At 42.0% G+C, this 16,588-nt stretch overlaps 1 protein-coding gene across 1 annotated transcript; it reads left to right on the top strand.

Annotated features, from left to right (window-relative positions):
* Positions 1 to 13,944: 13,944 nt before the first annotated feature.
* LOC308157934 (interleukin-1 beta-like) lies at positions 13,945 to 15,789 on the top strand (the record flags this gene model as incomplete). Its single annotated transcript, XM_080531529.1, has 5 exons — positions 13,945 to 13,977; positions 14,088 to 14,286; positions 14,595 to 14,786; positions 15,164 to 15,297; positions 15,559 to 15,789. 5 exons carry the CDS (start codon positions 13,945 to 13,947, stop codon positions 15,787 to 15,789), a joined length of 789 nt encoding a protein of 262 aa, XP_080387655.1.
* Positions 15,790 to 16,588: the final 799 nt, after the last annotated feature.

Below are 16,588 nucleotides of genomic sequence, written 5' to 3'. Positions count from 1 at the left end.
CTTGTTCAGGAACTTAGGATCTATACATAGTCTGAGCTTGTCTGTTTTTTTTACAATAACCATGTTGCTGATCCAATCAGTTGGGTCTGTGACCGGCGCCATGTGGCCGTCAGCCTCGTACTTGTCCAGCTGGGCTTTGACTGCTGCTTTCATTGCAATGGGAACATTGCGAGGGGCACATTGAACTGTAGGAACCCTGGAATCTAGGTCAAAGTGGACCTCCCCGGGTAGAGATTCCACAGGTGAGTTGAATACATCACTGTATTTGTTAGTCAGCTGCTCCTTGGTTAGGGCTCCAGGCTGTGCATGTTCCACTTTGAGCACGTCCTCAGGGATTGTGAACTGCATGAGACCTAGGCGTTCACAGGTAGAGCCTGACAGGAGAGGATTTTGCCTAGACTTAACTATTTCAAATGAGAGCTTGTATGTTTGACCTCTTACTCTACATTCTGTCTCAAAGATGCCTATGGAGCTCAGTGTTTCCCCGGAGTACAGCTTTAGTCTAGCCTCACTTGGGCAGAGTGGTGCGTTGGGTGCCAGCCTTTTCTTGTCATGAAGGCTCATTACATTGCATGTCGCTCCAGAGTCCAACTGACATTGCTGTGGCTTGTTGTGAAAACGTAATGTTACAAACCATTTCTTCCCTTTGGCTTGCACTGCACCAATTGACTCATGCATGTATATGTCTTCCTCACTGTTTTGTTCTGAGCTCTCAGCTGTATTTTCCATGCAGTGTATCTTTCCCTCAGTGGGTCTTTTGCTTTTTTGACACACTTTAGCAAAGTGATTATTTACTCCACATGATTTGCATTGTTTTCCGAATGCTGGGCAGTGATCTCTGCCCCTTGCATGCGAGTTGCCACAGTATTTACATGCATAGCCTGCGTCTACAGCTCTGGGTGAATTGCTCTGCCTCCATTGGTTTTGCCTGGATTGTTGTTGCCTAGATTGTTGCCTAGCAACGGCGAGCACCGCTTCTACGTGTGGAGGACTCGCTATCTCCATCGCTCTCATACGAATGTCTGTCTGCTCCGTTGCGCGGCACATGTCAATTGCTGTGATCAACGTCAGTTGCTTTTCTCTAAGCAATCTGCGCCTTATGCTCTCGTTACCAACACCCAGTACAATTTTGTCACGAATCATCTCATCTCTTAACTGTCCGTACTCACAGGTTGCTGCCCTTTCTCTCAGCCTGGTCACAAAACCGTCTATAGATTCTCCTTCCTCCTGTTTGCAGCTCCCGAAGACGTACCTTTCATATATTGTGTTCTTGGTAGGTTTGAAATACTTCTCCAACGCGGCCAGTATGATCGCAGCATCCCCCTGATCCTCTTCGGAAAGATTTAAGTTGTGACGGTATATATGTCTGCATTCACTTCCCATCACGGTCCTCAGAGTTGCAGCCTGGATTTTCTTGTCCTTTTCAGTTATGCCAGTAACGATGACATAGTCCTCATATTCGGCCCGGAATATGTCCCAATTGACGCTCCAATCGCCCGTGAAGCTCATGGGTGAAGGGGGTGGAAAAGTAATGGCTGCCATGCTAGCTATCGTTGCTCGCTGACTTGTCTCGTCTTCTAAAGTCTCCGAATCACTTGATTCCGATCCAGACATAGGCTACTCTACCTGTACTCACTTCATATTATCTAATATTCCGCTAACGTGAGTTCAGCAGCTTCTGACACCATGTTTGTGTATGGTATGATGCAGCAATGATGACAGACACGTGTATCAAGTTCAGCCATGTAATATCAAAGTGAAGGGAACAAGCACCTACACACGGGTCATGCAGAAACAACCAAACAAGTCGATAGCCGATGGCATCGATCTAAGTAGACCCGTAACAAGCACCTCTGACGAATGGATCCCGGGATTCTGTGAGAGTCATTTCCAGCCTTGATTTGGCACATTTGTACTCCTCCACCAGGCTTGAGATTGGTAGGGAGAGGGCTCCGTTGCCATACAGGCCTATGCTGCTAAGGCCTCTCGGCAGTCCAAGCCACTTCCTCACTTGTGCATTCACCAGTCTCTCCAGCCGGTTGGCATGGGATAGTGTGACCTCGTAGATGGAAATTGGCCACATGAGACGGGGCAGCAGCCCAAACTGAAAGCACCACAGCTTCAGCTTCCCAGGGAGAGCAGTGTTGTTGATCTGCTTGAGGCCACTGATTGTATCCTGCCTGAGTTGTTCCACCTGCTTCGAGTCTTTGAGTTCTGCGCTATACCAGCGGCCAAGGCTTTTGATAGGCTTCTCCAGAACTGTTGGTATTGGCTCGTTGTTGACGTGGAACCTCTTATTGGCGAGCTTGCCTTTGACAATGGAGATACTGCGGGACTTGCTGGGTTTAATCTCCATTCGTGCCCATTTGATGTTTCCCTGGAGTTTATCCAGCAGGCGTTTGGTGCATGCGTTTGTTGTTGTTATTGTCGTCATGTCATCCATGTACGCCCTGATTGGAGGAAGACGCAGCCCGCTCTTTAACCGTTCCCCTCCAACGACCCATCGGGATGCTCGAATAATGAGCTCCATTGCCATGGTAAACGCCAGTGGAGAGATGGTGCAGCCCGCCATTATGCCTATCTCGAGGTGCTGCCATGCAGTTGTACTGGCTTGTGCTGTAACACAAAACTGGAGGTCCTGGAAGTAGGCTTTGACCAGCCTTGTGATGCCCTCTGGGACTTGGAAGAAGTTGAACGCTGTCCACAAAATCTCATGAGGCACTGACCCGAAGGCATTGGCAAGATCTAAGAAAACCACATGCAGGTCTTTTTTCTCCTTCTTGGCCGTTTGTACCTGGTGCCAGATAACATTTGTGTGTTCCAGGCATCCTGAAAATCCACTTATCCCTGCCTTCTGCACTGAGGTGTCGACAAAGTTGTTCTTCTGCAAGAATACTGAGAGCCTCTGGGCCACAACACTGAAGAAAATCTTTCCTTCCACATTCAGTAGACTGATCTGGCGGAACTGGTCGATGGTTGAGGAATTCTTCTCTTTGGGAATCAGGATCCCTCCTGCCCTTCGCCATGCCTTTGGTATGATTCCCTTTTCCCATGCCACTTTCATTAGCTTCCAGAGGTATTTCAAGACGCCTGGACTGTTCTTATATAGCCTGTATGGAACGCCGTTGGGCCCAGGGGCTGAGGCTGTTCTTGCCCGTTTTACTGTGCTCTCAACTTTGCTCCATGTAGGGGGCCTTGTTTCCATCTGGTGCTCAGGTGGTTGGATTGGTGGCATGTCATCCGGAATGCTGGCTGGCACATGCCTCTGGTTGTCGGAGTAGGTCTTCCTCAGGTGCTCCTCTAGTTCCCTTATGGGTACTTTGAGGGTACCCGTTTTCTCCTTGACAAAGAGGTCTTTGACGAACTTGTAGGGATCTCTGTAGAAGGCAGTCCTCGTTCGCTCTTTCTTCTTGTGTTGCTTTCTCAAGCATTCTGCTCTTCGCAGTGTTGCAAGACGCTGCTTGATGTCGGCCTGTAGTGCCTCAAGTCCTTTCCTTTCCACTTCTGTGGCCTTCTTCCACTGTTTTCTCAGGCACCTTCTTTCTTTCACAAGTCTTTCAATCTCTTGTTGTCTCCTGGACTTGAGATGGGCTGATGGTTCCTTCTGTGTCCCATGGTTCTTACTTTTCACCCCAAATCTCTCTGCTCCATAGCTGAAAATGATCTCTCCAATCTTGTCCAGCTTTCTTTCCACGCCCCCTTTCAGACCTTCTAGAAGATGGACAAGGTCTGTGTCAGTGTTTTCCCACTCCTTTTTCTGGCAGGCTTTAGGCCACAAGATTTGAGGCTTCCGTCCATTCATCTTCCTCTCTACTGCTGTCTGTGGCTGGATAGGCTCTGGACTCATGTCCGTTGATGGATCTGTGCTTGGTTGAGCTTCGTCTGGGGTTCTGATACCCTGTGGACTGTGGTGAATATCCTGCCACTGGGCTTCACTCGACTGATTTGCCCTACCTCTGAGGAAGTAGTGGTCAATGCGAGGCACCTCGCTAAGCTCTCTTAGGCACTTTTTCCTGCCCTGGTGGATCTTGAGACCCTTCTCTGATGTTATCTGATGTACAGTACATGTGTAATTGCATGTTTTATTACATTCCATATTGTATCTATTTGTAGGAGGAGGATAAGTGTTCATGAGTTGAGTTCTCTTTTTGCATCCTTTTTGAAGATGTGTTTCAAGGGTTTGGCATGTATATTACAGTATGGGCAAAAGAGGCATTTTGAGCAGGTGACACCCATACAATTTAGAAACATACCAAACCCTTGATTTCACAATCAATGTGTTTAAACATGCATACCGTCACTGATACTTTACCTGCTTTAACCAGATCTTATCCACCTCCTTTTTCTGGTTTTCTGCTCGAAATGACATGCCCACAGTGAATATAGAATATCTCCACAATCACAAGGGCCTTCATAATGATATTGTTATCAAATGAAAGCTAACACCTGTGGGGTGGCTGTAGAAGTGTCAGAATCAAAATCTATGTTACTGTGTCAGAGCAAATAGAGCTAGAACATTATAAAACATCTCAAATTCAGTCTCCGCCTAAAAAAACCCCAGCTTTTACAGTGAATATCACCTTGGAAACCTGATAACGAAGCCCAAATCATCTAGGAATCAGTACTCCAGGGTCTTATTAGTACTTGTGCCAAAGTTGATGCTAGTAATGTGAGCAAATGCAACTTTGTACCTGTTTTAATACAGGTATGTTTAGGCGGACACCTATATGTTTAGGCCATTTGGAGATATTTTGGCACCATCTTTGACCTTTGACCTTTCTCATGTATCAGAAATTATTATTTTTTGGGGGGGGGGGATTTTTTGGGGTTGGCCGACCAATGGTATGGAAATTCGGCGTTGAAACCGGACATGACACATTCTCCAGTTGGAGAAAACTGGATGTGACTTAGGCCGTGTTTACCGTCTCGGGAAAAAAATGGTGGCATCGTATAGCATGCAAAGTTATGAAAAAAATGTGATATTGATGAAGAGAATTGATCGAGGTAAACTCTTTATATCACTTCGGATCCACATGGGGGTCCGTTGGCTCCTATGAGGAGAAGTGAACATTGAACTAAATATCCATTCATAACAAATAGCCTATATACCAATGTAATTCTCATCAGATGAGACATATTCACATCAGAGTAGACATACTGAGACTTATTAATGTTCAAATAATCTTGACAGACTATAACAGGTAATGACAGAATGTGTCTATAACCCATTTACAAGCATGATGAATAAGCCAGGCATTAGTGAGGGAGAGAATAACACTTTATTTTCTTTTACAGTGAGGCGCAAACTGACTGGTTCAGTTACACTCTTGAGACCAGCTCATGATGATGAATCCGATGTGACTGCGTCTCCTTTGCAAGGTTAATACATGTACATTACTGTGTGTCCCATCTTTATTCACTGTCAAAGTGATTTCCAGTTGTGTGAAGTTTCATGTTACCTGCTCCTTCAGCTCCAGTGATGGTCCTGCTGCCAATACCTCCTCAGCGGCTTGCCTGGGCCCCATCCTTAGGCCTACAGTCTAGAACCCGCCGTGTGGGAATACAGTATGTAATTTCAGTTTATTTATATTGCACACAATTTCAAACAGGTCTGTTATTTTGATTGAAAGTCATCTGTAAATGTTGGTACTTTGCTGTGGATATTTAACAAACTATATACTACTTCTTTTGCATCCTATTACCTTAGATCCTACATTACATGTTTGTTTATTTGTTTATTTGACAGGGATAATGCACAATATAATGCACAATATAATGCACATATTGCGTCAGATATAGTTCAGAGCTAATTTTCATCTGTAGTCCCTAGGGGAAGGGTAACAAGACAATAGGGAAACAGGATATACTAATACAAATGACTAAGATACAATAAAGTTCTAATCAACAATGGAATAATAATAATAATAATAAATAAATATAATATAATATAATATATCAGCATATATATATATATTTATAGAATATACTATAAGAATATAGTATATATATATTTTTTTATTATCAACATCATTTATATATATATATATATATATATAGCTATGTATAAATGATGTTGATAAAAAAAAAAAAGAGTAAAAACATTACAACACAACATTACACTAGTTAAGACACACACACATCATCATCATCATCATCATCATCAATACAATTAATGATCACAGAACTGATGTTCTTTCAGCCATTTTTGGGTTCTAGATTTAAAAATGGTGAATGTACTACTCTCTCTGATACTAGAAGTGTCATGTGAAGCACCCTGCCCCTACCAGAGCAGAGCAGCATACAGTGCTCAATACTCTCTGGCATGTTTTTTAACTGAAGTCTATGCACAGCTCCTTTTTGGTTTAACATGTGTTTCCTATTTATTTTGTTGTCATCTAGCACTGCCACACCATGCTCCTCCATCACAGCCTGCAGCCTCTCTCCCTCCACCCCCAACACAGCCTGCAGCTGAGCCTTCCATCCCCAGCTACCACCACAATGTCGGCCGCTGGAACTGCTGTCCCCATCAGAGCATCTGGATGAAGATGGGGCTGGATGGACATGGGGACTGTACACACACACACACACACACACACACACACACACACACACACACACACACACACACACACACACACACACACACACACACACACACACAGTAGAGAAGGAGAATCTTCCTGTGTCTTGCAGTATATTGTACTTTTTTGTTAGTTATTATTTACAATGAAATGATTAATTAATGTTGTAACACTGTTGCAAATTGTTTTAAATCTGCAACTTTTGTATTAGTTCGATACAACCCAGGTTTAATCCGTTTAGTTTATTTGTTATGTACATGGTTTAGCAGTTGTGCGTGTGTGCTTTTTAATAAATCAAGTGTGGAGTTCAATACAGACACGTGTCAAAGTATGTTTTAAAACAGTATAGAATAGAATAGAATAGAATAGACTTTATTGTCGTTGTACAGTTGCCTATACCAGCGTTTCTCAACCTTTTTTCAGTCACGGCACCCTTCAAAAGTCGATAAAATCTCAAGGCACCCCAGTCTAAAATATAGCTATTCAAAAACGACACTGCATCACCCAGACAGCCCCCCCACACACACACACACACACACACACACACACACACACACACACACACACACACACACACACACACACACACACACACACACACACACACACACACACACACACTCAGCGGCTATTGATACAAATAAAAGTTGTATTATTATTATTATTATTATTATTGAGAGAGAGAGAGGAGGGAGTGAAAAAGGCAAGTGTGCATCAAAGGCATCAGGCACGTAACCGTGCTGTATAAACATGACACAGTGACCGAACAAACGCGGGAATTTATGGAACACATTCATTTTCATATTCCCACATTTGATTGGAAACACCTATCCAGTCCATTCAACGTAAACACCGGGGATGCAGAGTTATTAAGCCAGAAAATGCGTCTCTCTCTCCCGCTGCGCGCATCCTTGTCTGGATGTATTAAATTCATTGCATGAAAACGAAACCGTGCGTTATTTCCCGAACTTTCCAACCCTGCTTAGCTTCCGAAGTCGGACGAGAGAATAATGTCACCGATCATCCATATAGAACAACCACCTCCACACGCTGCCGGCGAGCGAGACTGCCCTGCCCGATCGGACCCTTTTTTCGGGAGCGGGGAACATAGGATAGGACCCTTTTACATGTCATTGATTTGCCTTCCAATTGTACAGTCAGACAGCAGGACCTTTGCTATCTTTTTTGCAGCTTGTGAGCCTAGCATGTTATTAACTATTGCTGTGCATGCTGGCAATATTACGGACTCGGCTATAGTGTGTGGCTTCTTCGCCTTAGCAATAATTTCGGAATAGCCTCCAACGCTTTATCTGAAACTTTGGCGCACTTCATCATGTTCTGGACGGCTATGGTGACTTTTCATCCGAACAAAATATGCAGCATCCTTGCTAGCTTGTGATGGCTGATCTGTTGTCAGTTTGTCATGTTCCATGATTCTGCTTGTTTGCTTGTTCATTGCTCTCGAAAATGTCTTTGCGCGGTAAATGAAAAAACAATGCAGGCTAATTGCAGACACACTGACCTTACGCTGAACCCGGTATTGACATTGTAACATGGGAAAGGGGCGCGCGAGACAGATTTTGATGATGTATTGCATTTATTTATTTATAGATTTATTCATTCATTCATATGAACGTCAGAATATAGAATTATTTGACGGCACCCCTGAAGACGCCAGGCGGCGCCCCAGTGTGCCGCGGCACCCCGGTTGAGAAACGTTGGCCTATATACAATGAAATTGTAGTGGTTCTTCTGAAGGTGCAAAAAACAGAAAACATATTCACATATTCACAAACATATACACATATAACATATCACAAATATTATACACTAGACAATTAAAAAGCGAAAATGCTATAAAACAAGCTAAGAGACAATGAGGTCCGTGGTGTCAAGTGCAAATAAAGACAACAATCTTAAGAAAATAAAAACAACTATAAAAGCAAGCTAAAAGACATGAGGTCAGTGGCGTTATAATACTATAATAATACTGTAAAAATATATAAATGTATAAATAGGCACTTAGAATAGAGTTATTGCACATTTCTATTGCACTTTTTCCCCTGAAGATAAACATTTATGAACATGTCTTATGTCTATTGTTCAGTGTTCTGATGGTCCATGGGTAGAAACTGTTGGACAGCCTGTTTGTTCTAGCCTTTATGCTCTGTACCTCACTCCAGAGCGCATCAGGCTGAACAGGTGGTGACCAGGGTGGAGGTGGTCTTTAAGAATCCTTCCTGCTATGGAGAGGCACCGAGAGTGTGCCACGTCATCCAGGGAGGGCAGGGGACAGACGATTATTTTTTCCGCTGACTTCACCACTCTCTGCAGTCTCTTTTTGTCCACTACTTTGCAGCCAGCGTACCATGCTGTGATGGAGAATGTCAGCACACTCTCAATGATGGAGTGGTAGAAGGTTACCAGCAGCTTCTCCTCCACCCTGTTTCTTTTGAGAACTCTCAGGAAATGGAGTCGCTGCTGGGCCTTCTTTACCACCGCTGTGGTGTTGGCTGACCAGGTGAGGTCCTCTGAGATGTAGGTTCCCAGGAACTTAAAGGAGGGGACTCTCTCCACAACGTCTCCGTTGATGTAGAGTGGAGCAGGGTCTGCCTTTACCTTTCTGAAGTCCATGACCACTTCCTTGGTATAATGGTTACATTAACATCAACAGTGGAGCTTAGGGTTAGAGAACTCAACAGGGGCTGCAATCTGATCAGAGTGTAGTCTTCCTTCCAGTCTGATAAGACCTTCAATCTTCCCAAGGTAAGATAGAAACTGGAAAGGGGCAGAATACATTGCAATTAAACCAATGACATAAAATGTCATGTTTTGTTTAATGAAATGAATTATACATCATCAAAACATGTTGTGTTACATGAAACATTTAATTGATTAAGACTTAAAAAGAAAATAGTTATGGTCAGTAGTGTCCTCAGGTGGATTCGAACCCATGGCTGAAAACACGGCAAGAAAGGGTCAATAAAAGGTCAAATCTCTGTTACGGGAATACTCGACTGGCCGCCCCGTGGGAGACAAGTGTTCAAACCCCACTTGAAAGTGTCCTGTCTGGTTCTATAACTGCCTGGTACGGCAGCTACAGTCTCATCGGTAAGGCTCTACAGAGGTTGGTGAAAACAGCCCAGATCATCACGGGCTGTGTGCTCCCAGTCTTCAGGACATCTACTCCGGGAGGTGCAAGAGGAAGGCCGGGAAGATCATCAAGGACCGCAGCCACGCCTTGCCCTCTCTGTTACCTGTTGCTACTGCCCAATACTGCTGCTATACACTTTGCCACCTTACGTTATTGTTTTATTATTCTTATTTTGTATTGCATTGTTGATTGTTTGATTGTTGTTTGCTGCATTGTTGAGGAGCTAGCTTGCCCTAAGCATTTCACGTCTACGGCTGTATAAAAAAACTTTGATCTTATTTTATTTTATTTTATTGTACGATATATGCATTTATTTCACTCCTAGAGTTGCTTGACAGGTGTTTCTGGTAAGTCAGATATTCCATAGGATCATATGTGCAGGCATAAGAGTATGGAAGCATATAGTGGACTTAATTCAAATGTTATTTTTTATTTTTCTTTTTATTTATTTATTTTTTATTTATTTTTTTCTTCTTTCCTAGCACCAGGGGAGCCACCCCTCCTAAATGTCGTTGTTTGGTACCTGTACTATAGCAATGACAATAAAGACCATTCATTCATTCATTCATAATGCAATTTGAGATTGCAATTGCATATTCCACTTTTGCATGCATTCTTTCAGTCAATATTCAAATTCAAATGCAATCATATGATTTTCATTTTCATTTTCGTGTACCTGGTATGCACATTCGCTGTCAATATTAAAATGATACTGCAAAGCCATTTGACATTTCATTTTCAAACGCTTAGGCCTATAGGCTAATATATTAGAATATATTATTCAAATGATCCCATTCTCATGTCAGTCTCATGCCGGCCTGTCAGTCATTCTCTGGGGGCAATGTTCAATGGCAGGACTAGCGCAAGTCATTTGGGATTTCGCAGATCAGATAGAAAGCAATTTGATTCCCTGGTCAGATGCTCATGACAGAATAGAACTAATAATTGAAAATGTAGCTGAATTCTCTGCGATCATGAATAATGATAATCAGACTACATGCACATTCACTTCACTTCTACTAATACGGCTCATTAGCTTCCGGTCCAGCGCTGTTCCCCACCAGCTGTTTACAGGAGCTCTGCAGTGTTACGGACGTTACGGACACGGGGTGATCATGTTATGGCATGTATAGATGCCACTAGAACTGGCTAACTTATCTTAATTGATGGGGTGGAATGCATTCTGAAGTGTGCAAAAACACCTTGTCTGCTCGAGTTCAAACAAATGCCTCTAAATTCATTGAATGGCACTTCATCATACTGCAAGACAATGACCCAAATCATACTGGCATAGCAACTAGAACAAGTTTTTTGACTTAAATCCAATTTAACATGCATTTCATTTCCTGAAGATAAGATTTTAGGCTAAAATACCTAAAAACAAACAATAACTGAAGATGGCTGCAGTACAGGCCTGGCAGAGCTTCACCACAGAAGAAACCCAGTGTCAGTTGGGTTCAATGGCTAACAGACTTCAGGCAGTTATTGCATGCAAAATATTGTAGACCAAATATTAAACACATGTGCTTAATTTGGACATTTGGAGTGTAGAGCCAAAAGAAGAAAACAATACTTGAATGAATGAATGAATGAATGGTCTTTATTGTCATTGATATAGTACAGGTACCATACAACGAAATTTGGGAGGGGGGGCTCCCCTGGTGCTAGGAAAAAAAAAACTAAAAACAAGAAGGGAAAAGAGCTGGTTTACATAAATAAAGGCTATGTACACTATCCACTATACTATACTATACAAATAAAACACTGTGCTGTACTCTATGCTATGCTATACATCTCCTAACATTTCCTATCTCTGAACCTTATGTACCCGAGGGTTGTCATATTGCACATAGTGTTATTGCACATTCATTTAAAGTGTCGCAGTTTGCAGGTTTGAAATGTTCACAGTTGTGTTTCAGTATTGCACTTGATTACAATCTAGTAGCTGCCATCAAATTGTCTAGAATGTCCAGGGCCTAGAACCTAGGTCTTTGCTGTGTTCAGGGCCTGAATGGCCCTAGGGTAGAAGCTGAGCTTCAGTCTATTTGTCCTTGCGGACATGGTCCTGAACCGCCTGCCCGAGGGCAGCCGAACAAAGTGTTCGTTCCCAGGGTGGGATGGGTCTCTGGAGATCTTGGAGACCTTCCTGAGGCAGCGTGTGTTGTACAGCTCTTCCAGAGAGGGGAGGGGGGCGCCGATGATCTTCTGGGCCGATCTCACGACTCTCTGTAGCGCTTTCCTCTCTGCGGCTGTGCAGCTGGAGAACCACACGCAGATGCTAATACGGCTAATACTTATGCTTAAATCGGGTAATGTCAGACTTCCATTTGCCTATTCTTATTTACAGTCATTGTCTGAGAAACTGGAGGTAACACTACACTGCAGCACAGCAGATGGCAATGAATCACTAACGGTTATAACTCTATGGGGGCAACAGCCATCTGTAGAGGAAGTCCCTTATTACATAACAATAGGAAGAGCCTGGATATGCTAGAAGTGGAATTTCTGAAAACCAAGAGAATTTGAGAAATCACTGCAGATTTGACATAATTAGGAAATGCTAGAAATGTTATCATATTTCACCTGTCAAGCTGTCATACGCTTCCCTGCTTCTTATGACTACTGATATACTTCAAATATGCATTGTAGGAGGAAAAGTTACAATGTATTGGTGGATATTTCTAAATCTAGTTTTGCTTTATCTATAGACATCTCAAGTTCAAGTGTATTGTCATAGTTACTGGGATACAGGGGAGTGTATGACAGTACATTGATATTTTAAGCTCTCCTCTTTGAAAACACAATAGTCGTCCAGGAACACAACAGTATCCACAATAAACACAATAAAAGACAATATATACAATGATACAGGAGCAGCAGAGAAGCATAATACATAAATTATGAATGATATTTACTTTTTAATGACTTAAAGAGGCCATCAGTATATATATATACTGTATATTTAACAGGAAGTGATTGTGACCAACCAGTACAGCTACATTGCAAGCATTGTTTAGTGGTTTTGATGATGAAATACTGAACTGCCACACATATACTGTGATGCTATGTGAACACCTTGTGCAACTATAGATTGTTTTTACCATGACATCTTTATTTAATCAGAACCAGTATTTCTTATCTGACATAACAGGCTTATATTTACCAATTTCATATGTTGGTTTAGAGGGAATCATGCGTGTAGTAGGAAAACTAAATTAAGAAACTAAGAAACTAAGAAATGAAAATGTTTTTATCTCTAATTGCACAAGGGTTTCACATACTTTCAAGCATCACTGTATATATATATATATATATATATATATATATATATATATATATATATATATGTATGTTACGGTACATGTGGGAATACGATACATGTGGGAAAACTAGGGTTAGGGTTAGGTGCTACGTCGACTTGGTACATGCTGGCATGTCTAACCCTAACCCTAATCCTAACCCTAACCGTAGCACCCTAGCACCTAACCCTAACCCTAGTTTTCCCACATGTACCGTAGTCCCACATGTACCGTAACATATATATATATTAGGACTATATATATGATAGTGGTTCTCAAGACATTATGTCATTATTGTCAAGTAGTGTAAATATTTTTGGATTATTCTCAGTACTGTTGTGTGTGAGTCCAGTATTTCATCATCAAAACCACTAAGCAATGCCTGCTATGTAGCTGGACTGGTTGCACTTCCTCTGTGTGGGAAACTCTTGGTGACTTGCCTAGTATAAAACCCAGTAGGTTGTCATATAGGTAGTCAGACTTGTCCTACAAGGCAGACAACTTGGAACTGAAAAAAACACTGACTGGAAAGAAACTACCGACTCTCAGATTGAAAACAAGCTTCTGGTAAATTTACTTTATATGCTATTATTCTCAGAATATATATTTTTAAATGTATTTATTTTTATTCATATTTATTTATTCATAATAACTGGCTTCCCAGGTATTGTGTATTCTAGTGATATGTTGTGGTCTTTTTCTTGCTGCAGTATTAGAAAATGTACTTGTTGTAGTCCTCGTTTCAATGACTACAGTAACCACAGGTTGATATACATACTGAACTGTGAACATACGTTTCCTGTGTATATTAGATTTGAATTGGATTTCAAAGTAATAGTTTTACTAATGCATTATTAGGAGTTATAAAAGGTGGATGTGTTTCTGTTCCAGATCTAACCACACAGACAACATGGAATTTGAAACTAAATGCTGTTTAATAAAGGTAAGTCTGGTGCTCAAACAAAGACAGACCAACAACTATATGAGGTCATGAATTATCCCAAGCATATGTTGTCCTATTGTTTAATTCTCTCCCAACCTTGTTCTGTTCAGTGCCCTGCAGACAGTAAAGCATGGAGCTCCAAGCTGCCCAAGGGGCTGGACCTGGAGGTATCCCATCACCCCGTCACCATGCGCCGTGTGGTGAACCTCATCATAGCCATGGAGAGGTTAAAGGGCAACAAGTCGAGCCTTGGCACTGAGTTCAGAGATGAAGACCTGCTCAACGTCATGCTGGAGAGTGCAGTGGAAGGTAGGCTATCTAAGTTCACTTGAGCTAAATAGGCTTCATACAATAATACTGTTAGCCAGCACTTCAATTAAGTATCTGAAAGAGGTTTGAAAGACCAACCTAGACAAATGAATGTTGACAATGTTTCACCATCAGAGCTGACCACAAACTATGTGCCTGCCTATCATTGTTTGTGTAGGTCATACATTATGTAGATCATAACAATAAGTGGAAGAGAAACAGATCTTTGTCAGACAAGACACATTTCTTTAACAATGATACATGACAGTACCACAACATAATCTTATGACTGTCTTTCTCCTTATCAGAGCAATTGGTGTTTGAACAGAACTCTGCGGCACCTTGCGAGATCGACGGATGTGCCAGGACCAGCGGGTTTAGCAAGACAGGTGAGGTGCAGTGCAGCATCACTGACCGCCAGAAGAGGAGCTGGGTGCTGCTGCAGGAGGCCATGGAACTGCAGGCTATGATGCTGCAGGGAGGCAGCAACCACTGCAAAGGTACGTCAACACGTTGGACCACGAGGACCACATTGAAAACAAGTGTTTCAGTACGTTTTTACGTGCTATCCTCTGGGATGTACTGTCTGTACTTTTTACCCAAATCAATCAATCAATCAATCAATCGCCAACTAGGTCTCTTCTCTGGCCCAGATCTAGGGTTTGCTTGGCCTCCACAAATTCTAACCCTGACTAAGGGTTAAACTGAGCTTAGATCAGGATTGCTACATAGACTTGCTTAATTCCAAATCAAATCCTATCCCCTTCCCCAAGACACTTCATGTAGTACCAGTAACTCTCTCCTGATACTCTTGTTTTCAGGGGGTTCAGAGTTGAGTTCTGAAGTTGTTGACCTCTCTTCTCTCTTCCCTCCTCAGCGCTTGTGAGTCTGTCCATGTATGTGACCCCCAGGGCCAGTATTAAAGTCAGACCTGTAGCACTGGGCATCAAGGGCTCCGACCTCTACCTGTCCTGCTCCATGGTAGAGGACAAGCCCACCCTGCATTTGGAGGTAAATACAACACCAAACACAACTCTCATTGAGGTGGTCAGTCAGATTAAATGTAATATGCAATTCAGATATTCCAACATACATTATTAGACCTAACAAATAGGCCTATTCTGTCCCATTCAATAACATCAACATTATCATAATGTTAAGACATCATCATGTGCAGGCCTATAGATGTTCATGAATGACCATGATGAGGAATTACCTCGTGACCTTTGACCTTAGTTGTTCTTGAGTCTAATGGTGATGTTTATTTCCCAGACAGTGGAGGACAAGGAGGAGTTGAGGTGCATCAGCAAGGACAGTGACATGGTGCGCTTCCTCTTCTACAGACGTGACATGGAGGTGGACAACAGCACCCTTGAGTCGGCCCTCTTCACCGGCTGGTTCATCAGCACGGCCCAACAGAATGGCCATGTGCCAGTGGCCATGAGCCAGCAGTCCACCCAACAATGCACCAGATTCTCCATGCAAGATAGGCCTAGAAAATAACTTACCGTAGTAACTTCTTGATGTTTTTAGAGAGTATGTATGTACTAAGTACAGCACGTTACAGGACAGGGTGTATTGACTTAGTCAAAGTTTACCACATGGTGGCATTATTGTGTGTCAAGTAAGGGTAAGCACCCTTGATATTAATATACTGTCTGAAGTCATTAACCAAATGTTACTGACAGCAGATACAGAGTTGTATCTTGTATCTATCATATTAATCCTGTTTTCCTATTATGTATTGCTTTATTTATGTCTAACTAATTCTGATTATTTATCAACGTTTTTATCAACTGTTATATTTGCACTAATCCTCTATTTCTGCAAACATTTGCTTCTCTCAAGTATGTTAAATAAATGTTTAATTGAACAATTTAATTGAATTGATTTATTCTGTCTAGTTGATGATCATTCTGAAAACATGCTGATTTTTAACTACGATCCTTGAAATTAAAAGAAAATGTTTTATGAGCATACATTATGAATAGTTTTTTTCAACTGATTTATTGGTTAAGTTCGTTGCTGCACTTTTTTTTATTTTATTTTATTTCGGGCGTCATATGCCATCAAAGGGGGGGAAATGCGACATGAAAATATGTCAAAATGAATGAATGATGAATGAATGAATGAATGAATGAATGAATGAATGAATGAATGAATGAATGAATGAATGAATGAATGGTCTTTATTGTCATTGCTATAGTACAGGTACCAAACAACGACATTTAGGAGGGGTGGCTCCCCTGGTGCTAGGAAAGAAAAAAAAACTTTAAAAAAAACAAGAAGGGAAGGAGCTGGT

The sequence above is a fragment of the Nansenia antarctica genome (assembly GCF_963989245.1).
Source record: "Nansenia antarctica genome assembly, chromosome: 5".
In the NCBI taxonomy this organism is placed as follows: Eukaryota; Metazoa; Chordata; class Actinopteri; order Argentiniformes; family Microstomatidae; genus Nansenia; species Nansenia antarctica.
This window is presented reverse-complemented; position numbering and strand designations above follow the sequence as displayed.